Source organism: Pelophylax lessonae (genome assembly GCF_965119305.1).
Source record: "Pelophylax lessonae genome assembly, chromosome: 5".
In the NCBI taxonomy this organism is placed as follows: Eukaryota; Metazoa; Chordata; class Amphibia; order Anura; family Ranidae; genus Pelophylax; species Pelophylax lessonae.
The window spans coordinates 507,833,046-507,858,236 of NC_138772.1; the positions used below are offsets into that span (position 1 = coordinate 507,833,046).

General features: G+C 42.2%; 1 protein-coding gene across 1 annotated transcript in view; it reads right to left on the reverse strand.

Moving 5' to 3' along the window:
* The window catches only part of EXT1 (exostosin glycosyltransferase 1), a 470,442-nt gene that overhangs the window by 67,711 nt on the left and 377,540 nt on the right, over positions 1 to 25,191 (reverse strand). Inside the window, exon 4 of the mRNA XM_082257566.1 lies at positions 18,164 to 18,283. Within this exon, the coding sequence (XP_082113692.1) occupies positions 18,164 to 18,283 (120 nt within the window). The remainder of the gene's footprint in view (positions 1 to 18,163; positions 18,284 to 25,191) is intronic.

Below are 25,191 nucleotides of genomic sequence, written 5' to 3' on the forward strand. Positions count from 1 at the left end.
TTGTAGAAGCAATTAAACATATTTAACTTACATCCTCCTCTAATCCAGCCTAACAAATTCATTGAGGGTCAGTGGGACAAATCCATCTTCCAGCACTGGGCTAGTGGTAAGAATGACCCCCTTACAGTGATGGTCAGAATACCACCATTCTAGACACATAAAATGATCATTGGAGTCACTCTGCCAAGTAGCGTTGGCCCCAGAACTATACAAGCATCATCAAATGGGAAGTCAATTGGACACGTCCAGGAACCCCTAGCAAGCTCTGGAGGAAAGCCTAGAGTAGGGTGACCAGACTTTCCCGGGGGCCGTCCTTTGACTGTGGAAACTGTCCCTGGACCAAGTCTGTCCCCGTATTCAGAGCTGGATTAACAAAGACAGGGCATCCCAAGCTGGCTGAAAAACAGCCTGGTGACTCAGTACTGACGCCCCTGCTGGATAATTCCACTGTCCCTCCTGCTGCTGTTTATTGGAGGAGAGGCAGGACCAAAAATTTACTGTGTGGAGGGCTGAGACCGGGAGGTGAGCAGATAATATGGGGGGCTGTTTGTACACAGGTGAGGGCAGTGGGGGATCAGGGGTCAGAGCTGCATGGAGAGATGGAGAGTTTAGCTGTTGTGGGGGGAAGGGCTAAAAGGTGGCTACAGAGATAATCTGTGAGAGAAGGGTGCAGAGGTGAGCTATGGATGTGGGAGCAGAAGTGTCCTCTGTGCATAGCAAACCTCTGAACCCAGCACTCTATGCCTAACACCCCCCTGTATATTATGCAGTCCTGTGCCCAGCGCTCTGTCTATTATGCAGTCCTGTGCCCAGCGCTCTGTCTATTATGTAGTCCTGTGCCCAGAGCTCTGTCTATTATGCAGTCCTGTACCCAGTGCTTTGTGCATTATACAGTCCTGTGCCCAGCGCTCTGTGTATTATGCAGTCCTGTACCTAGTGCTCTTTGTATTATGCAGTCTTATGCCCAGCGCTCTGTGTATTATGCAGTCCTGTGACCAGTGCTCTGTCTATTATGCAGTCCTGTGCCCAGCGCTCTGTGTATTATGCAGTCCTGTGCCCAGCGCTCTGTCTATTATGCAGTCCTGTGCTAAGCGCTCTGTGTATTATGCAGTCCTGTGCCCAGCGTTGTGTATTATGCAGTCCTGTGCCCACCGCTGTGTATTATGCAGTCTTATGCCCAGCGCTCTGTGTATTATGCAGTCCTGTGCCCAGTGCATTATGCAGTCCTGTACCCAGCTCTCTGTGTATTATGCAGTCCTGTGACCAGCTCTCTGTGTATTATGCAGTCCTGTGACCAGTGCTCTGTGTATTATGCAGTCCTGTGACCAGTGCTCTGTGTATTATGCTGTCCTGTGCCCAGTGCTTTGTGCATTATACAGTCCTGTGCCCAGCGCTGTGTATTATGCAGTCCTGTACCTAGTGCTCTTTGTATTATGCAGTCTTATGCCCAGCGCTCTGTGTATTATGCAGTCCTGTGACCAGTGCTCTGTCTATTATGCAGTCCTGTGCCCAGCGCTCTGTGTATTATGCAGTCCTGTGCCCAGCGCTCTGTGTATTATGCAGTCCTGTGCCCAGCGCTCTGTGTATTATGCAGTCCTGTGCCCACCGCTGTGTATTATGCAGTCTTATGCCCAGCGCTCTGTGTATTATGCAGTCCTGTGCCCAGTGCATTATGCAGTCCTGTACCCAGCTCTCTGTGTATTATGCAGTCCTGTGACCAGCTCTCTGTGTATTATGCAGTCCTGTGACCAGTGCTCTGTGTATTATGCTGTCCTGTGCCCAGCGCTCTGTGTATTATGCAGTCCTGTGCCCAGCGCTCTGTGTATTATGCAGTCCTGTGCCCAGCGCTCTGTGTATTATGCAGTCCTGTGCCCAGCGCTCTGTGTATTATGCAGTCCTGTGCCCAGCGCTCTGTGTATTATGCAGTCCTGTGCCGTTTGGCAAAAAAAAAGAAAAATGTCCCCGGATTTCATTTTAAAAATCTGGTCACCTTACCCTAGAGTTTAATGAAACCCCAGTTGGGGATGGCTGTTCTAATCACTGCTGACGCTGGGTAGGGTTGTTGCCTTTAATATCCATTTTTAATCATTTTCTTAACTTGGTATCAAAACTTAACTTGTGCCTCTCTCTCAACATTTCATCTTGAGTAGAAGAACGTAATAAAAGCTCCGTGTTTGAAAAAACAATGCAGTGTGAAAGTATTCTTCATTTTAGAAGACAATTTTATTGACATGAAGAAAAATCACTGTTCTTGAAAAGGAATTAAATAATTATAATGTGTGCGCACATTCTCTCGAGTCACTAACCTGATAGAACTGGTTTCTCCATCTCCGAAATCAACAGTGGGGGGGAGGTAAGAAATCTATTGCAAAGTATTTAAAGCGGCTTTTGAAATATCTGTAGAATATGCAAAAAGACGCGCTTCTACTACGCGGAGTGTGCGGTTTTAAATCATTTACAGTACATTAATACATCATTAAGTTGATAGAGAGCCTTAGTGAGCAGCGGGTCTGCATGCAGTACACATTCAGATAAGCTGCATTAATACAGAACTTTTCCTGATTTATTCCTTTAAGTAACAACATTCCAAAGTTGAATCGTCTCGCTTTTATCAGACTAAGCCCTCATTTCTCTCCCAGCGCATTAATTATAACGGTAACATTTTAACCTGCATGGCTGGGGCGTTCGGAACGAGCAGGGCCATGTATAAATACTGCACGGAAAACCAATTTGTACAAATAATTAGTTTGCCTGGTATTCGGGTGCAGAGTTCACGACTTCGTGGCGGAATTAACATGGTACGACTTCTATGGTTGGCTGTCCCCGGCCCCTGTATCGGACTCGATCACTGACTAACACATCAAGAGGGCAAAAGCTCATGCTGAAAAATTCAATTTTCATTGATTGGCTGGGTGAAAAGGTAAATGGCGAGAGTCTATGAGCCAACAAGAAGGAATGGGGGGAGGGAGGGAGGGACGGATTCTGGGTCCTGCAAAGCACAGAACATTCCGCAAAACAGTTTAAGCCCAAAGGGTGACCTATGAACACGGCTTGCAGAATGACCTCCAAGTTCATCATCTGTAATGGAGTGTGAATAATTTATTAACGCTGTTTTAGCCCACAAAACATACTGAGATTTGTAAAAACAAACCAGTTTACGAGGCAACTCTTGGAAAGAATAAAATATATACAAAAATTATATAGAAACATCTCCTCTTAGTTTGGAATTTTAGGTGCCATTAAAAAACACAATGTGTAAAAAAATGTACCGTATTTTCCGGCGTATAAGACGACCCCCCTAATTTTCAAGTTAAAACATAGGTTTTGGTCTATACTCGCCGTATAAGACTACCCCCCTTCCGAAGCAAGGCAACACCATTGAAAAACATCAGATTTCTCATAGATCTCCAAGGTACCCCAAGTACTGTAATACATGTAATCTCTCATAATATCTCCAAGGTACCCTAAGTATTACCAGTAGATGTAATCTCAAGACACTGGCTGTGCGGGAATCCTATACCGGTATACCGTAGCTTCGGCTACATACAGTATACCGTGCTGAGACAATCACAGTGAGCGATGTATTCTATTATAGAATGCAAAGCCTGCTTGGATTGGCAGATTCAGAGAGGCGGGCTGATGTTACTCCGCCAATCTGAGCAGGCTTTGCATTCAATAGAATACATCACTCTCCCTGATTGGTTCAGCACGATATACTGTATGTAGCCGAAGCTACGGTACATATGGTATACCGGTACAGGATTTCCACACAGCCAGCGTCGTGAGAGATTACATCTACCGGTAATACTTATACTTTGGTTACCTTGGAGATATTATAATCGGCGTATAAGACGACCCCCCATTTTTGGGGGATTTTTTTGAGGTTCAAAAGTAGTCTTATACGCCAGAAAATACAGTATATTTATTATTCATAAAGAGAAAAATTCACAGATAAATCCAAGACCTCAGAAGTGTCCACATTATATATAAAAGTGACAAAATCATACATACAATGATACAATTGATAAATCCCCCATAGGGGCTGGAAGCACCCTGGGATGGTTACAAGTTACTGGGACCCAAACAGTCCTCATGAAGAGGGAATGTCCAACACACTTCTGAGGTCCTGGATTTATCTGTGAATTTTTCTCTTTATGAATAATATTAATTGTTTTACATATTATGTTTTTTAATTGTCCCTAAAATCCAAAACACAATGTGTAAGGCCCCGTTCACACTGGGGCGATCCGACTTGCCGGGGCGACCTCACAGGTCGTGGCGCGCAGCTTGCACCGCGACCTCGGAGCGGCCGGCACGGACTTCATAACATTGAAGTCAATGCAGGTCGCTCCAGGGCGCCCCAAAGAAGCTCCGGACCCTTTTTCTAAGTCAGAGCGACTTGTGTCGCTCCTATTAGAACGGGTCCACAGCTTCTCTATGCCAGGCGACCTACGGCAACCTGTCAGGCGACCAGGTTGCCTGACAGGTCGCCCCAGTGTGAACGGGGTCTAAAACAATTAATATTTATTATTCATAAAGAGAAAAATTCACAGATAAATTCAGGACCTCAGAAGTGTCCACATTACATATAAAAGTGACAAAATTATAAATACAATGATACAATTGATAAATCACCCATAAGGGCTGGAAGCACCCTGGGATAGTTACAAGTTACTGGGACCCAAACGGTCCTCATAAAGAGGGAACGTCCAACCCTATCCCAGGGTGCTTCCAGCCCTTAGGCTCCGTTCACATGTAGGCGTTTTGGGGCGTTTTTCTGCTCTAGGATCAGCTCTCAAAACGCCCAACAAGACAAATCCTATTCATTTCAATGGCCCCTGTTCACATCTGAGCGTTTTGAAGCTGTATACAAAACGCCCAACGCTCAAAAAAGTACATGAGCTTCTTTTTGGGCAGATTACAGGCGTTTTCCATTGATCTCTATTGAATCTAAAAACGCCTGCACAAAAATCGCGGTAAAAATCGCGGTAAAAATCGCCGCAAAAATCGCGGTAAAAAACGCGCGAAAAACGCTACGCTCAGGTGTGAATGTAGCCATATAAGTGATTTATCAATTGCATCATTGTATTTATGATTTTGTCACTTTTATATGTAATGTGGACACTTCCGAGGTCCTGAATTTATCTGTGAATATTTCTCTTTATGAATAATATATATTAATTGTTTTACACATTGTGTTTTGGATTTTAGGGACAATTAAAAAACACAATATGTAAAACAATTAATATTTATTATTCCTAAAGAGAAAAATTCACAGATAAATCCAAGACCTCAGAAGTGTCCACATTACATATAAAAGTGACAAAATCATAAATACAATGATACAATTGATAAATCACCCATAGGGGCTGGAAGCACCCTGGGATAGGGTTGGACATTCCCTCTTCATGAGGACCGTTTGGGTCCCAGTAACTTGTAACCATCCCAGGGTGCTTCAAGCCCCTATGGGTGATTTATCAATTGTATTATTGCATTTATGATTTTGTCACTTTTATATGTAATGTGGGCACTTCTTAGGTCCTGGATTTATCTGTGAATTTTTCTCTTTGTGAATAATAAATATTGTTTTACATATTGTGTTTGGGATTTAGGGACAATTAAACATAATATGTAAAACAATTAATATTTATTATTAAGGATTGGGGTGTCAATAGTAATATAAAAAATAAAAAAAAACAGGGTTAGAAAATTGTACCACCGTCCCTAATAAATTGGATACAGAAAAGAAAAGACTATGAGAGGCAGGGGGACTTTTAAAGGTACGATAAAGTGAGGATAACAGATCATAAAATCACAGAAATGTATAGAATCAAATAAAAAAGACATAAATATACAGACATATAATAGTACATTAAAATCAAGCATAATTTGAACAACAGACTCTCATGCTACCACTATGAACAGAAATGCCCAATATGTGTAGGTCTTGCCCAACATGTTTTGCGGTATGTTATCCGCTTCTTCAGGGGTCTTATCCTGACAGAGATTGTTTCACAGTTATAGAGAGCTTGTATTCATATCTATTGAGAAGAAATATAATCATAAATACAATGATACACACAAGTCGAAATAAATAAATTCAGCGGCCGGAGAGGAAAGAAATTCCAGCCGAATATTGTTATAAGTTGAATATGGTAATGTCCAACCCTATTCCAGGGTGCTTCCAGCCCCTATGGGAGATTTATCAATTGCATCATTGTATTTATGATTTTGTCACTATAATGTGGACACTTCTGAGGTCCTGAATTTATCTGTGAATTTTTCTCTTTAGGAATAATAAATATTAATTGTTTTACATATTGTGTTTTTTGATTGTCCCTAAAATCCCAAACACAATATGTAAAACAATATTTATTATTTCTAAAGAGAAAAATTCACAGATAAATCCAGGACCTCAGAAGTGTCCACATTACATATACAAGTGACAAAATCATAAATACAATGATACAATTGAGAAATCACCCATAGGGGCTGGAAGCACCCTGGGATGGTTACAAGTTACCGGGACCCAAACGGTCCTCATGAAGAGGGAATGTCCAACCCTATCCCAGGGTGCTTCCAGCCCCTATGGGTGATTTATCAATTGCATCATTGTATTTATGATTTTGTCACTTTTATATATAATGTGGACACTTCTGAGGTCCTGGATTTATCTGTGAATTTTTCTCTTTGTGAATATTAAATATTGTTTTACATATTGTGTTTGGGATTTTAGGGACAATTAAAAAACACAATATGTAAAACAATTAATATTTATTATTCCTAAAGAGAAAAATTCACAGATAAATTCAGGACCTCAGAAGTGTCCACATTATAGTGACAAAATCATAAATACAATGATGCAATTGATAAATCACCCATAGGGGCTGGAAGCACCCTGGGATAGGGTTGGACATTCCCTCTTCATGAGGACCGTTTGGGTCCCAGTAACTTGTAACCATCCCAGGGTGCTTCCAGCCCCTATGGGTGATTTATCAATTGCATCATTGTATTTATGATTTTGTCACTTTTATATGTAATGTGGACACTTCTAAGGTCCTGAATTTATCTGTGAATTTTTCTCTTTAGGGATAAAAAATATTGTTTTAAATATTGTGTTTTTTAATTGCCCTACAATCCCAAACTCAGAGGAGATGTTTCTATATAATTTTTGTTCAATTCATGGGATGGTGGCAATGTACAACTTCAGTGTTCTGGGATTTAACTAATTAGAAAAAAAAAAAAAAAAATATATATATATATATATATATATATATATATTATATAAAAAGGTACCTGAGATTTTATATTACTATTATACTAAAGCAGAGGTGGGTAATTTTCCCAACAGGCCACAAGAGAAACCGGGACTGTTGTGGAAGGCCAAACTTCTGCTCACTATTAATTTTGGACCTAGGAAAGTCGGTTAAGTACGTAAACATTTAGAGAAAAAAAAAAAAGCTAGTGATGGAAAAAAAAAAATAGGTACAACTGCTCATGAAATTGGTCTCTTTCAGATGCGAGGTCGAGGGGGCAAGTTGAAAAGCGGCAATCTTCTCCCACCAGAACTGAGCACCATCCTGCTGCGCCCATCAGCTCCTCAGGCTTTCCACTTCTAGTTCTTGCAACTCTTCACATAAGACATGTGTCCTCATGCCTCTCTGAGCCTGTTGGCTTCCTCAGTGAGAGACATGCTGACAGTGGAGGCATCGGGATCCAGATAGGGACAGCCAAAAGCACCATATGTGGTCCTAGGGCCGATATTCGCTAGGTCTGTATTAAAGGAATGTGTAGTCATTTACTAAACAAATCCAGTAAATCATTAGACTATCACTTATACACACTCTAGAACCTCTACCCTCACAATATATTGGCAGCACTGAGAAACCCCGATCCTCTTTTTGGGTTCCCTGCCGGTGCTCCTCCCCTCTGAGGCGTGCCCCCAATAACAAGCTGCTTGCTATGTGGGCACTCTGTGTATCCCTTCACACACAGAGATTGGCCCAGCCCCCTGCTCTCTGTGCTGCTGTGTGAGCCAATGAGGAGAGAGAGACCTGGCAGAGCCACTGCTCTCTTCCACATCTCTGGATTGAGATGTGGCTCAAGTATGAGGGGGCTGGGGACTTTACCCATAGAATGCATTAAGGTAAAAACCTTCCGCCTTTAGAACCACTCTAAATCATTAAATTGGCCTGAATAATAATTTATTCTGACCACTGAAATGAAGGAACGGTCAAGCGCTAGGCACATCTAGCATTAATGCATGTTTAAACGTGTTAACGTGCGTCAAGTATTTTCATTTGCCAAAATGCTGCTCCCTGTGGATGCGCTGGCAGTGGTTTTCTGCCTCTAAATACCTAGGTATGCATGCAAATCTGAAGGAATGGGCTTCTCTCTTTTAAACTGCTAAGTAGAGAGCCCTTATCTGGAAATAGACGCAGGCTAGAAACTGAAGGACAGCTCTCAAAGGGCAGCAAGAGCAAGGAAAATAGAGAAACATTGTTTTTGTAAACTTGCTTGATCTGCCAGGCCTTAAGGAGGAAAGGTGCTTTAAAGAGAAGAAAGAAATTTGAAGACTGTTATTGTTGCCCTCCTGAGATTGCTATTTGCCTGGCTGTCAAGCAGATGATCTGGCTTCAACGTCTTCCAGGTCAATGACCAGCAAGACAAGCAATCTCTGATTATTAACAGCTGATGTTAGTTCCAAGTCTCCGACAAAGTAGAAGTTCAGCCAAAAACTCTAAATCTAGGCAGCCACATTCTAAGACTAATCTATCTAAGCCTGTAAAGCAATATCTTTTCTGCAGCCGCTCTGGTCCAGGCATACGCTGCGGTGGCTTCTGTGTGTAGGCGTGTGCAAGAGAGGCAGCCGACAATGGAAGCCCCATAGTAACTATGTGTGAAGTCACTTCCCTGGCATTTCCCAGCCGTTCTCGGCTGCCTCCTGCACACAGCATCCACTGTTGAGGAGACTGGACGGGATCGGCTTCAGAAAAGGTATGCATCTCAATTTTTGCTTTACAGGGTTAGAAAGATTAGTCTTAGAATGTGGCTGGCAGAAGATTTAGAGCAGGCATCTCCAAACTACGGCCCTCCAGCTAATGCGGGACTACACATCCCATGAGGCATTGTAAAACACTGACATTCACAGAAATGACTAGGCATGATGGGAATTGTAGTTCCTGAACAACTGAAGGGTCATAGTCTGGAGACCCCTGATTTAGAGCTAGTTTTTTGGCTGCACTTCCACTTTAAATTTAGGATAAAATCAGGCAACAAGCAGTAGAAGCCCATATTACTTTCTAAGCCAAGTGCACTTTAAAAATACACTTATTCTTTAAATCCTGCAAAAAGTCATGCAAGACTGACATTGAATCTCCGTGAATAGCTGCAGCGTTAGCTTGTAGAAAGTCTTCTATGGAAAGTTCAGAAGCAGGCCTGTGTGAATACAAGGCGTACATCAGCAGGACACATTTGTATTCAGAGAATTCTCAGGCCTGCTTTGTACCTGAACTGCCCAGATCCGATACTTTCACATTCTTTCAGAAGCCCCAGAGGTCACATCATGCTGAAAATCTTGTTTATACACAATAAGAGAGAGCCCCATCCGTCTTTCACATTCTCTTATGAAATAGTTTTAACTCTGCTGCCCAGATAAAGTTTTCTGTCCAGGCGATGAGGGATTTGGGAAATCTTGGACAGGATTCATTTTAACAGTTTCTACAGATGCAGAAAAATATCACAACTTTAAATCTAAGGAGCCTTATCGGCTTTCTATATATATATATATATATATATATATATATATATATATACGCGCACACACACACACACACACACACACACACATATATATATATATGTACATATATGCACACACACACACATACATATATATATATATATATATATACACACACACACACACTGTATATGTCCTTGTGTTTTTCTGGTATTCTACAGATCTACAGCCATTTCAATTTGCAGATCCCTTGTTCAAAGCCACCCTAACCCTTGTCCTGAGACTGTCCTCAGTTTAAAACAGTGGTCTCCAAACCTTGCCCCCTTGCTTGCTTTTATCTGGCCCTTGTGACATTATTCCTCCCACTGACACAAACAATGGAGCACTATTCTTCTCATTGACTTTTACTATGGGGCACTATTCTTCCTATCGATACCAATGATTGGGCACTATTCCTTCCCCTGACATTAATGATGGGGCACTATTCTTCCCATCGATACCAATGATGGGGCACTATTCCTTCCCCTGACAATGATGGGACACTATTCTTCCCAGTAATACCAGTGATGGGGCACTATTCCTTCCCCTAACATCAATGATGGGGCACTATTACTGCCACTGACTCCACCAATGGGACACTATTCCTCCCATTGACACCAATGTTGGGGCAATTATTACTCCCACTGACATTAATCACAGGGAACTATTATTCCCATTGATAGCAATGATGTCCTTCTACTGACACCAAAGATGGCACATTGTTACTCCCACAGACGCCAGGACATTTTCTTCTCCCACTGGCCACAGTCTTGCCCCTCTTAAGCTTTGAAGGACAGTAAACTGGCCCTTTGTTTATAAAGTTTGGAGACCCATGGGGCACTATCCCTACCACTGACATTAATGATGGGGCACTATTCTTCCCATTAATAGCAGTGATTGGGCACTATTCTTCCCATTGATACCAGTGATGGGGCACTATTCTTCCCATTGATACCAGTGATGGGGCACTATTCCTTCCCCTGACAATGATGGGGCACTATTCTTCCCATTGATACCAGTGATGGGGCACTATTCCTTCCCCTGACAATGATGGGGCACTATTCTTCCCATTGATACCAGTGAAGGGGCACTATTCCTTCCCTTGACATTAATGATGGGGCACCATTCTTCCCATTTATACCAGTGATGGGGTACTATTCCTTCCCCTGACATTCATGATGGGGCACTATTCTTACCATTGATACCAGTGAAGGGGCACTATTCCTTCCCCTGACAATGATGGGGCACTATTCTTCCCATTGATACCAGTAAAGGGGCACTATTCCTTCCCCTGACATTAATGATGGGGCACTATTCTTCCCATTGATGGGGCACTATTCCTTCCCCTGACAATGATAGGGCACGATTACTGCCACTGACCCCACCAATGGGACACTATTCCTCCCATTGACACCAATGTTGGGGCAATTATTACTCCCACTGACACCAATGATCGAGCACCATTCCTCCCACTGGCATTAATCACAGGGAACTATTATTCCCATTGATAACAATCATGGGGTAATATTCCTTCTACTGACACCAAAGATGGCGCATTGCTACTCCCACTGACCCCAGGACATTTTCTTCTCCCACTAGCCACAGTCTGGCCCCCCTTAAGGTTTGAAGGACAGTAAACTGGCCCTTTGTTTTTAAAGTTTGGAGACCCCCTGGTTTAAAGGATAACTCCACATTTATGGAAAAAAAAATAGCATAAAAAATTTGCAAAGCAAGCCATTTTGTAATTTATTGTCATTAAAAAATATTTTTGCATTTTTTTTTAATCAGCAGCCGCTGTCATTTTCTGTAAATGACACAAGCCATATTTAGGCATCCTCTGCAATAGAAATGTTAGTTTTGGTGAAATACTTCTAAAGGAATAATGACACTACAGCTATTCTCGCCAGAACACAGAGTGCACCAGCTCATTGTGATGGACCAGACCCTCCCATTTAGAATCAGTATTTAAAGCAGTGAAACAAACCGCTTCTTCTTCAGAGCAGAAACGAGAAACTGCAACATTGTTTGGTAAGATCTGTGAAATGTACACAGATCACCCAAACAGGATTGTTCTTTTCACAACAAAAGTGGAGCTACTGTTTCTCGTGGTTTGTCATTCTATGCCTAAAGGTAAAAAAACACATCTCTGTGCAGCAGCCCACTCAGCCCCCTAATACTTACCTGAGCCCCATCGCAATCCAGCGATGTGCAGAAGAGCCTCAGGTCTCCGAGGATACTAGCTCTTAATTAACTGAGACAGCAGTGGGAGCCATGGCCAGTGAGCCTATGAGGAGAGAGAGGGGGCAAGGCCAAGCTGCTGCTCTGTGTGAATGGACACGAAGAGCAGTGGTACAGGAGTGAGCCTGCTTGGGTGCTCACATAGCAAATTGCTTGCTCTGGGGGCGCTCAGCAGGAGCCAGGAGCACCAGCGGGGGACCCGAGAAGAGAGGGCTCAGGGCTTCTCTGTGCAAAACCATCGCACAAAGCAGGTAAATATGAGATTTTTTTTTTTTTTTAATTGCCTTTATTACCACTTTAAATATTGGCCAATTCCACTATCATATTTCTGTTTTTTTTTAAAATTTGTCTATGTATTTGAAACCTGAAGAATCAAGTCAATGTTATTTATTAATCTTTGAAAAGTGAAGCTGTGCTTTGCCTATACTTATGTTACTTTTTGACCTGCCTCCAGCTTCTGCCCAGCTGCTTGGAGCAAGTAGAGGAAACCCCATGTAAACTCCATGTTGCCCCAGACAGGACTAGTCAAATAGTCTTTCTCCATCCCCACCATGGGATGGCACTGGTTCATGAGCAGGCAATCAATACGCCCCAGTGCTGTCTCAAGAGGAAGGGGTGTGAGCATCATGCTTCCTCTTATAACCAGGAGTACCACATATTGTGAACTGGAAGGAAAATGATAAATGGTTTTCAAATTTTTTTTTACAAATAAATATCTGAAAAGTGTAGTGTGCATTTGTATTCACATCCCCCCCTCCCCCCACCCCACCACCACCGGGAACAGTCTGTCTCTGGGATTACAGCTGTAGGTCTTTTTTGGGTAGGTCTCTACCAGCTTTGCACATCTAGAGAGTGACAATTTTGCCCATTCTTCTTTGCAAAATAGCTCAAGTTCTGTCAGATTGAATGGATAGCATCTGAATAGCAATTTTCAAGTTTTGCCACAGATTCTCAATTGGATTTAGGTCTGGCCTTTGACTGGGCAATTCTAACACATTAATATGCTTTGATCAAAACCATTGCATTGTAGATCTGGCTGTATGTTTAGGGTCGTTCTCCTGCTGGAAGGTGAACCTCCGCCCCAGTCTCAAGTCATTTGCAACAGGTTTTCTTCTAAGACTGCCCCGTATTTAGCGCCATCCATCTTCCCATCAACTCTGACCAGCTTCCCTGTCCCTGCTGAAGAAAAGCATCCTCACAACATGATGCTGCCAACACCATGTTTCACGGTTGGGATGGTGTGTTCAGGGTGATGTGCAGTGTTTGTTTTCCGTCACACATAGTGTTTTGCTTTTAGGCCAAAAAGTTCAATTTTGGTCTCATCTGACCAGAGCACCTTTTTCCATGTTTACCATGTCCTCCGTATGGCTTCTCACAAACTGCAAACAGACTTCTTATGGCTTTCTTTCAACAATTGCTTTCTTCTTGCCACTCTTCCATAAAGGGCAGATTTGTGGAGCGCACGACTAATAGTTGTCCTGTGGACAGATTCTCCCACCTGAGCTGTGAATATCTGCAGCTCCTCCAGAGATAGAATTGGCCTCCTGGCTGCTTCTCTGATTAATGCTCTACTTGCCTGGCCTGTCAGTTTAGGTGGACGGCCATGTCTTGGTAGGTTTGCAGTTGTACCATACTCTTTCCATTTTTAGATGATGGATTGAACAGTGCTCTGTGAGATGTTAAAAGCTTGGAATATTTTTTTTTTTAACCTAACCCTGCTTTAAAATTTTCCACAACTTTATCCCTGACCTGTCTGGTGTGTTCCTTGGCCTTCATGATGCTGTTTGTTCACTAAGGTTCTCTAAACAACCACGGAGCGCTTAACAAAACAGCTGTATTTATACAGAGATTAAATTACACACAGGTGGACTCTATTTACTAATTAGGTGACGTCTGAAGGCAATTGGGTCTACTAGATTTTAGTTAGGGATATCAGCCTAGAGGGGGCTGAATACAAATGCACGCCACACTTTTCAGATATTTATTTGTAAAAACGTTTGAAAATCCTTTATCATTTTCCTTTCACTTTACGTTGGTCTATCACAGTGGTCTCCAAACTGTGGCCTGGGAGCCAAATGTGGCCCATTGCTTGCCTTTATCTGGCCCTTGGGGCACTATTCCTCCCACTGATAGGAGACGCTGATCTGCAAACTGACATCAACAATGGGGCACCATTTCTCCCATTGACAACAACTTTGGGGCACTATGCCTCCCACTATGACTCCCAATGATACTAACAATGGGGCACTATTCTTCCACCTAATACCAAATGTGAGCTTTATTCCCATTGATGCCAGGAAAATATCCACTCCGGCTGGTCACAGTCCGGCCCCCTAATTTCTGAAGGACAAAAAAATGGCCCTTTGTTTAGAAAGTTTGGAGATCACTGGTCTAATCACATAAAATCCCAATAAAATAAATTTATGGGTTTGGTTGTAACATGAAAAATGTGGAAAATTTCAAGGGGTATAAATCATTTTTCAAGGCACCGTACATACAGTATCTCACAAAAGTGAGTACACCCCTCACATTTTTGTAGATATGTTATTATACCTTTTCATGTGACAACACTGAAGAAATTACTGTACACTGTGCTACAATGTAAAGTAGTGAGTGTACAGCTTGTATAACAGTGTACATTTTCTGTCCCCTCAACATGATATATATATATACACACACAAACACTCTTCCAGTGCCATTAAATGTAAAGACAATCTGATTTGTGAGAGAACACCTCTAATTATATAATACACATTAAGAATTTCTCCCTAGTGACTGTATTGCGTCTACTATGCTGTTGTATTTCTCCTTCATGTGTGACCAAAATCCTTTAGGTCTACCTGGGGACAGATATATCCCACATAAGCACTATTTCAGGTTGCCTACACAATTGACTGAGTAAACTGACAGATGTGATTAATTCATCTTCTAGGCTGTCTTCATTTTAAAATGTTGTGATTTTGTTTAAATACTACCATGCTACAGGGACGCCAAGTTTTGCTTACTTTTTTTTTTTTTTTGTAGATTTTAAGAAAAGACAGACTTTTCAGAAAGCTTTAACCATTTCCTACACATTCAACAATACAATTCAGTGCTGGCGAGAAGCAATTGCATAGCCATATGTAACACACTGGGGGCATATTAAAGAATTTGTACAGGCATGACCTCAAATTTCCCCCCAAACCTTCCTTTTCCCTTTAAAGCATGTCTTAACATTCATATTTTTTCTTTACCTTTTTACTTTTGGGAGGAACTTGTATTACTTCCTATAGCACCACAAGGCTTATAAAAGTCTTGCATGGACAGCTGCTGAGAGGCTAGTTCCTAATGACAGAGGCAGGCCCCCAGTACCGCATCTCACAAGAGCCATTTCCCTACACACAGTGTGTGCCAAAAAATCAAGACAGACCACTTTTGCTTGGAAAGGAAACAATGAATGGTCACCCCGCACTCCGTACCCAGCGCACGCCAAAACTCTGCAAGCAACCTTGCACTCCGTACGCAATTCTGCACGCAACCCTGCAATCCATGCGCAGCGCACTACTGAATCCCGTGCTCCATATGCAGCGCACTCCTGAACCCCGCACTCCGTACCCAGCGCACGCCAAAACTACAGATACCACCGGCCCCTTGAGGGCAACTATACTGCTGATGCGGCCCCCGATAAATTTGAGTTTGACACCCCTGCTATAAATGGATCAAAAGTTGGCCAGTTCAGCAGGGACCAGCCGAATTTCGATCCATATACAGTATGGCCGTTCCCATTTGACAGCAGACAGTCGTTACTGTTGAACACTGGAAAACTTTTGCCATCCAGCGGCTGCAGCAGCTGATCAATGTATTGGAGGAGTCCCACTATCAGAATACAATGTCCCAGCGGGGAAGATATCTACTCCACTTGTGTGGATGGAAGAAACCATTTCTTTTTTTTTTTTTATGATCAAAGCATATTTCTCTATAGCAGTGTTTCTCAACCTTTCTTCAGTCAGGGCACTCTTTAAAATTATGGACAATCTCGAGGCACCCTCCAAAATGATGTACAGTCTTGGGATGCCCCATTCTAAAATGTAAGAACTATTCTGATAGGGTTACAGAATGCAGCAACATCAATACACGTAGGACACCCAACGTTAGAGGTGATTTATTCTTCCAAAGCAAACACATTTTTGGAAACTGGCACTGACTAGTATTCCAATGTTTCTCTTCTCCCTCAGTTTTGTGACTCCAAAGTTGATGGAGAGGGGCAAGGGCGGGTCAAACAAGGATGATATGGAGGCAACTGACATTCTCCTTATCAACTGATGATGTAATTGGTCATTAGGATGCCGCCAGCTAGAAGGCTGTAATGGTGTGCAATGAAAACCTGTGGCTTTGTGTAACTAAAAAGGAAGGATTCATCCATTCCCCGGCTTGTATACAATTTTGGGGTAAATTGTAGGCATTCTGCCAAGGCACTCCCGAAAAAACCCCAAGGCACCCTGGTTGAAAAAGGCTGCTCTATAGTGTGTACTTGTCTCAATTAAGAGCACTAAGGCTACGTTCACATGTTAGCGTAGCGGATCGCGGGCAGAACTCCGCGATTCTCCCCGCGATCCGGAAATCATTGCAAATCGCGGGACGCCTGTGCGTTGCCGTTGATTTGCAATGGCACCCCAAACGCTGTGCGATGTTGCCGCGATTTCCGCCTGTAGAATCGCGGTAACATCGCGCAAAACAAAATCGCGAGTCGCATGATGCCCAAAAAAAGTACAAGAGCTTCTTTGAGGCATCATGCGACCGCAGTGTTTGGGGTGCTATTGAAAATCAACGGCAACGCACAGGCGTCCCGCGATTTGCAATGATTTCCGGATCACGGGCAGAATCGCGGTGTTCTGCCCGCGATTCGCTACGCTAACATGTGAACGTAGCCTTAGTGTCATGTCTGCCTGCTGCCTCATTCCTCCGCTATCAGAATGAGTCAGTTCTGACAAGTTTCCCTGACACCGAGAGAAAAATGGGGACAGGGGAGGGAGCTCCAGCTGATTGACAGTCTTAGCTCTGTCCCTGTGTGCTGTGTGAAGGGGGGTGTTTCTCTTCCCTCCAATCAGCTCTCAGAGCTCTCCTCAGAGTTTTGGAGAGTGTAACTTCAGCTCTCCACCCCCTTTTTCTGACAGCTCAGACAAGTTTAATTCTTTCTTTGAACAGATGTAGACAAAGGGAGAGAAAGAATAAACAGGTACAACTTAAATAGGAGGATTCCTTTCATCTCTGTGCATCACCTGAGGCTAGTCACTTCACTGGGTATATGTAAGGCTTTACAACAACTTTAAGTTCATAGCTCTTCAAGGGTACAGTACAGTGGTGTTTGAGAGGTACACGGAGACACCTAGTAGTGCTTGTCTTAACAAAAAAAAAAAAAGCTTAAAAAGAGTATCCTCTTTTGTGGAGGGAAACAATAGCAAAGAACAAATATATAGGGTATACAATTATGACACAAATCGTATTGCAATTATTAAAAATGACCTTTCCTTTTCCATCTGCAGCCGCTATAATTTGTAATTTTCTGAAAATACAAGGCAATATGGCTACCTGGAGCTGTTGTGTACTGACCACACCCCAGAAACATCATTTCCTGCTTGGGTGATTGGCTCACTATTTTTCCCAGAAGTCTAAGATACAAGTCAGATTTCTGGCATCCCCTGCAACAAAAATGTCCTTTTTGGTGAGATACTCCCAATAGGAACACCTCTAAAGGGATGCAGACCCAGCAGATTTCCATGTTAGTGCTCTGCAGCTGCACAGCTGATAATTATAAAACCACTCCCATTAGACCCGCTCAGCACAGAGGAACAAACAGTGATTTGTTCAGAATCACAAAAGGTAGGGATCTGCAACAAAGGTTGGTATAATCCTTGCAATGTACATAGATTACCCAGAGGGGAATAATTTTTTCTTAAACAAAAGTGGAGTTACGCTTTAAGTTTATCGCTTTTAGATGAGATGATTGAATACTGTATGCAGAAGTAATTAAAATGTTAGGAAGTGAATAATAGGATTTGGACAAAAATCTCCAAATATTAAACATATACAGTATAATAAATATTACTGGTTAATTGAGACAATGGATGGAATTACAGTGAACAGGTCGAGTGTTTGGTTACTCACCTCTAGTGTTGTCAATACAATCTTCTCAACAGAGGAAAAATAAGCTTCCCACAAAAACTGCGTCTGCTGTCTAAGTGCAAGGATCCTATCGTGATGGATAGACCTGATTGTAGAAGGAATCTGTAAGACAAGGACAGAACAATCAACTCCAGCACACAACACTGTAACCTGATCAAATTAATACACTGCTGGGACTATGGAGCCAGGCCTCTCAAGTGCCTTCCAGAAGAATATTGTTTTTCTGCCTTTTGTTTATGCTCCTAAAAGCAAGTGAGCAGTGGGGGGGAGAAAATGAAATAAATAAAAGTGTGGGTTACAAGTAAATTGCACTTGAATAGAAAACTTTATTGAACCAAAGCAATTTGACAGCAAGGGTCACCTCGGCGGGTCTTGCTGTTGAATAATTCTTCTTGCCACAATGAAAATTGAAAAGAACATTCTCCCTTAGATGGATGAAATAAAGGTCACTGGGGTCAAGAAAGAAACACTGCTAATACAGAGGAGAGATTCATCTATTACAAGGGCTGCGAGACCGCGTTCTACTTCCCTACACAGTGGTGGCAGCCATATTCAGCGGCTTACTAATAGTTACACACAAACATGGAATTTTTTTTTTTTTTTTTAAGGCCTTAGCAAAGAGATTGACGATTCGCCTGGATGGTAAAAATGGGGCGCAAAACTAAAAATTATAATGATAAGAAAATATTAGGCTGGTATTTCTATCCATAAAAAGTGACAATGATGCAAAGGCTTAACAATGGTTTAGGTTACACAATAGCGGACTCATTATTGGACACATTTATGAAGACTTTGCTAATGAAATGGAAAACTGGTCTTCTGGACCAAACACATCTGAAGAAAAAAGGTCTTTTGCCCTTTATAGGCGCTTCATAGTCTCTTTCATGTCTCTAGTATACTATGACTTGTTATAGGTATTAACAAATCTAAATGCCTAAGCACAAGTTTGTAACTTTGACATGTGATAGTAAAACTTTACATATTATCACAACTACTTTGTGCATCCAGATGGATTATACCATGACAAATTGGGCTTTCTTTTGGTGGTAAATGGTAATGGACATCTCCTGATATTTTCTATTCTCAAAGGAAAAGTGGACCAAAATAGTAAAAAAAACAAAACAAAAGAAAAAACTGGATTTTTGTAACTTACCGTAAAATCCGTTTCTCTGAAGTCCATTGACAGACGCAGCTTCCATAATTCTTACCCACTGGCATGTACCAGTGTCGTAAAATACAATGCTTGACATGTCAATATGTCAAGCATGGACAGAAGAATTTCGTGATTGGAGGCAACAGGTATGGAATTAATGAATTCCATACCTGTTCGTCTGAATTTGTCATGTATTGCCTGGTATGTCCGTGTGGCCTGCACTATGTTGGCAGGACCATACGGACTTTAAGAGCACGATTCGGTCAGCATCGACGCTATATCCAGGAGGGTAAAGACCACCATAGCGTCCCCAGACATTTTCTTCAACACCACGATAAGTCCACCGAGGGACTATATGTCTGGGTGATTGAGGCTATCCCAAAAGGTACGTCTGAGGCCGAGAGGTTCAGGCGTCTGTGCAGTAGGGAAACTTACTGGATATACGCCCTGAATGTTCTAGCTCCCGGGGGACTGAACGAGGAGCTAGATATCAATACTATCCTGTGAGTCAGTGCATTTTTGTTATCCCAAATTTTTCTTCTTTTTTCCTTTTCCCTTCTCCTTTTCCCCCCCTCCCCTTATCCCCCCCTCTTTTCTTTCCCTCCCCCCTCCCTTCCTTCCTTGTTTTTCCCTTTTACCCTCCCCCCTTCACCCCCCTTTCCCCCCCCTTTTTTTTTTTCTTCTTTTTTACTTATCCCCATCCTGTAGGTACCCAAGGGTACATACGTATATATGTGTCTGCACGTGTGTACACTTGCATACACATATGTATGTATTTTAAAATATTTTATTGTTTTTTAAAAATTTGCCCTTTATCCAGTGTATTTTTTCTTTTAGCTATTTGGCACTTTTTTGTGCTTATATATATATATATATTTCTATAATGTATTACGGATCATGGAAAATGAATTCTTTTGCGAGTACATGATCTTTGGATTTATTCAGGAGCCTATGTTTTTTCCTTATTTATAAGGTAGCCCCTCTTCTCCGTTGTACTCCAATATAGAGTGATATATGTGTATACATAATTAATTTTTAATTTTCAGTTTTATTGAGTGTAAGTCATGTTCTAGTACATCTATCGTAGAGGACGTAAAAATACTTGTAATGTATACTGTTTGTTCAAAATTGTTTGTACATGAATAAGCCCCAGTATGAAATTCACTATATTACCTAAATGTACTGTGCGGACTCTCCAGAAGTGCTGGCTGCTTTAGCTGGTCCTGCAGAGTATTGCGCCGCCCCTTGTGTTGATTTTAATGTTAATTGATCGTAGACTGCTGTATTTAAACCTGGCACCAGGTGGCAGTCACTTACGCTTGAGGAAGGAGCCGAGTGCGCATGCTCCGAAACGCGTTGCGTCATTTCCGGGAGCCTGCGTTCCATTTGCGGCTTCCGGTGTAACCAGGTCTTCGACCAGCTTCCTGTGACGTCACCTCCGGACCGGTGGACGGCCGGATCGTGTGCTGGAGACGCTGCGATACGGACTGGAGCTTACCTATGTGTAAGTTACTATGTATTTTGTGCAATAAATTTTCTGGCTAATTACAGTGGCGCCTGTTTTTTTTCTTTCTACTTGAGTTTTCTAGGGGTTCCCCAAGAGGTTTCTAGGGGTTCCCCAAGAGGTTTCTAGGGGTTCCCCAAGAGGTTTCTAGGGGTTCCCCAAGAGGTTTCTAGGGGTTCCTCAAGAGGTTTCTAGGGGTTCCTCAAGAGGTTTCAAGGGGTTCCTTGGGCAATAAACATTTTTTGTCTCTCAGATAAGTTCCCACTGATACCATTGATGTTTTTAGCTATCTGTAAGGGGGGAATTCTTCCCAGTGTAAGGAGCATTCCCCCAACTGACCATCACACTAATGTATCATGAGCTGTAGATATATGTGTGGTTTTTTTTTTTTTTTTTTTTTTTAGCAGGGGTTTCCTGAGACTGAAAAGTTATTTCAAGGGTTCCTCTGTGTTGAAAAGGTTGAGAAAGGCTAAACTAACAATTCCAAGAAGGAAACAGTGTGAATCCACCGTTAGGGCTCACATCAACGGGCGTTTTCCAGCATTATACATGCATTTGAAACCCGTCAAATGCAGGTAAGCAAACCCTCATTGACTTTACTTAAGAAGTACCTATATCAGCTCAGCTGTGTTTGGCCTTCTCTGCATTGCGCAGTTTTACATTGGACCCAGCATGTCCTATTGAGGCACTCTAAAAATTCCTGTATTAAGGCTCCAGGAAATGTAGTACCAAGCTGCTTTCCCTCATTTTATATCTATTCCATTATATTAAAACAATGGCTCATGGAAGGACACTAAAACATGTAACTGCTTAGCTACTGCAAGAGGCAGAGGCAAAATTTTCAAATACCTTGTAAAATCCTTTGAAAAATACGGTATTTTGGCATACATAGATGAAATGCCTTCATTAAATTGGACGTCTTTATTACGAGGCTTGTTGCTAGACAAATCTCATGGATATAAAAATGATCCATGTTCCAATTTAATGCACATTACATGTCAAAACTTGCAACAAAAGAGTTGTCTAACTAGTGAATATGTAAATAAGCCATCCGTAACAAAACAAGCGGATAAATACATTCCACAAATATTAAATAGATAGCTTGAAACAGCTGTTAATTAACCAAATACTGGGCAGCCATCCTAATGTAGCATACAGTTAAAGGCTACTTAAACCCAATTTAATGCTTAGCAACCAAAACCCACCTCAGGCAGAGTCTGTTCATAACAGGCTGCCAACAAAATATTGTAAAAATAAATGGCTTAAAAATGATTGTCAAATTGTTCTTTGCAGCTCCGCTTTACAAACAATGAAAACATGTAAGAGATATGGAGTTTGCCACCGGTTTTATAAATAGATTCAATTTGAACCCCTTCCTGTCGGGGATCTATATTTTAATATCCCTCAGCAGGATGCCCCATGGAATATAATAAAAACATGTCCCTCTCTTTAGTAGCTACCAACTGGCTCTCCGTACCCGCTGAAACCGGCAGATTGGGTGCCCACTACCAATAATGTGATCACAATGTCAGCTATGACAATGATTTAAAGAGGTTGTAAACCCATTACAATTTAATTTTATTTTTTTCAACCTGAAAGAGAAACACATAATGAGCTAATATGCATCGCATACTAGCTCATTATGAAATACGTACCCTAGAACGAGCCCCCGCCGTGCCGCCCGCTTACCTGTATGTCGGGCGACTAAACATGCCGCCCGTCTTCCGGGATCGTGGCATCCAGCCATCTGATTGGCCGGAGCTGCAGTGACGTCACTCCCGGTCACGGCACGGGGCTCTGAAGGAACGGCACCAGCGGCCATTCCTTCAGAGCGCATGCGCCAGTGATGTCACTGGCTGCATGTAAGGTAAATATCTCCTAAACAGTGCATGTTTAGGAGATATTTACAGTGCCTATAGGTAAGCCTTATCATAGGCTTACCTATAGGTAAAAGTTGCAGAGGAGGGTTTACTTCCTCTTTAAATGCAAACTGGAGGCTTCACTGAAAAAAAGGCATTCAGCCTGTAGTTGTACAATGTAAAAATTTGTGTCACTTACAACTCTACTTCCCACCCTCCTCTTCCTTTTTCTGTTGGGGTCCCCCAAGGTTCTGTTCTTGGACCTCTCCTATTCTCAATCTACACCTCCTCCCTGGGTCAGTTGATTGCCTCCCATGGCTTTCAATACCATTTCTACGCTGGGGACACCAAAATCTATCTCTTCACTCCTCAGCGCACTCATCAGTCTCCTCACGTATCACCAACTTACTAACAGACATATCAGCCTGGATGTCACACCACTTCCTCAAACTCAATCTATCCAAAATTGAGCTCATATTTCCTCCCCCACGTGCCTCTTCCCCAGATTTTTCTATCAAAATCAACAGCTAAACTATCAACCTGTCCACCCATGCCAAGGTCTTAGGTGTAATCCTGGACTCTGAGCTATCTTTTCAGCCCCCCGTCCAATCACTGTCTAAATCTTGCCACCTCAACATCTCCAAGATATGCCCCTTCCTAACAAATTACACAAATCCACTCCCTGGTCATCTCCCGCCTACAACTCCCTCCTCATTGGCTTACATTAAAATAGGCTATCCCCCCTTCAGTTCGTCATTAATGCTGCTGTCAGGCTCATCCACCTTAAAAACCGCTAGGCGCCTGCTACCCCTCTCTGCTTCCGCTCAGCCAACAAAATAAATTCAAGATACTAACAATAACTTACAAAGCCATCCACAGCTATATCACTAACCTAGTCTCAAAATACCAACCAAATGCTTCTCTTTCCTCCCAAGACGTCCAGCTCTCTAGCTCACTTGTCACCTCATCCCATACCCGCCTCCAGGACTTCTCCAGAGCCTCTCACATCTTCTGGGACTCTCTACCCCAATCTGTCCCATTATTTCCTACACTGTTCACTTTCTCAGACGATCCCTGAAAACTCATCTCTTTAGGGAAGCCTATCTGGACCCCACTTAACAACTGTACATTCATTTTCTCCTGCAGTCCATCCCCCACAGTAACTACCTCTTGTATCTCTTGACCTTCCTTCTTAGATTGTAAGCTCCAATGAGCAGAGCTCTCTGATTCCTACTGTATTAAATTGTATTGTAATTGTACTGTCTGTCATCAATTAACCACAGAGATATTGTCACATTAGCTGATATTAAATGTGGCACCATCATCTAGACATAAACCTTTGATCACAAAAGAAAGATTCAATTTTAACGAAAAAACAGGGTATTGTTTCAAATAGGCTGTTAAAATATCGAAATTTGCCAATCATCACCTGCCTTTCTTGTGTTAGGACAGCATCTTACATGCAGCTTAGTATCAAACCCCCCCAAATATGCACCTCTGCCTATCCCGAGTACACAGTCGGCATATAACAAAGCATAACACTCCCAGAGTGAGGGAGATTCTCTATTTCACAGTATATGTAAAGAAGTCTCTCTAACAAAAGAAAAGACTCCTGGGTTATCGCCACTTTTATTAGATAGACTTGGAAAGAAAACCTCCCATGAGAGAAAGGTTTTGAAAGTATTTGGTCAGACATTATGGGTAACTAACAATTGAAAGAGGCCAGTAATAGCAGCCTTCATATTACTCTTAGATAGTATTTTAAAAACCCTTTGGGCGGGTGAAATAAAAAGGCTCTGATGACCACCTTATCTTGTAGGATATTTTGGTCAACTTGGGAATTCATTTTTCCCCTCTATGACGACAAGTGGTCCAGGCTCTGAGTCAGTTAAGCAAACCCAAATCATGATGTTCCCTCCACCATACTTCACTGTTGGGATATTGCTTTGATGTTGGTAAGCTGTGCCCTTTTTGCGCCATACATAGTGCGGAGTATTCTTCCAGAACAATTCAACTTTTGTTTCATCAGTCAACAAAAAATTTTCCCAGTAGCACTGTGGTTTGTCAAGGTGCTCTTTGGCAAACTTCAGGCGCACAATAATGTTTTTTTTTTTTGGAGAGCAGTGGCTTCCTCAGTGGTGTTCTGCCATAGACACCCTGCCTTTTTTAAAGACCTATGTATTGTAGACACATAAACAAGGATGTCTGCCAGTTCCAGTGAGGTCTTCAATGATTTAGCTATTACTCGTTGGTTCTTCTTTACCTCACTGAAGATTCTGCGTTGTGCCTTGAGAGTCATCTTGGCTGGGCGCCCACTTCTAGTAAGAGCAGCCACAGAATTAAATTTTCTCCATTTATAGACAATATTTCTGTCAAATGATGGATGCCAAAACAGAGATTTTTTTTTGTATCCCTTTTCCAGCCTTATACAGATAAACTACTCTTGATAGTATGTATTCAGAGAGCTCCTTTGTGGGAGGCATGGTTTACATTA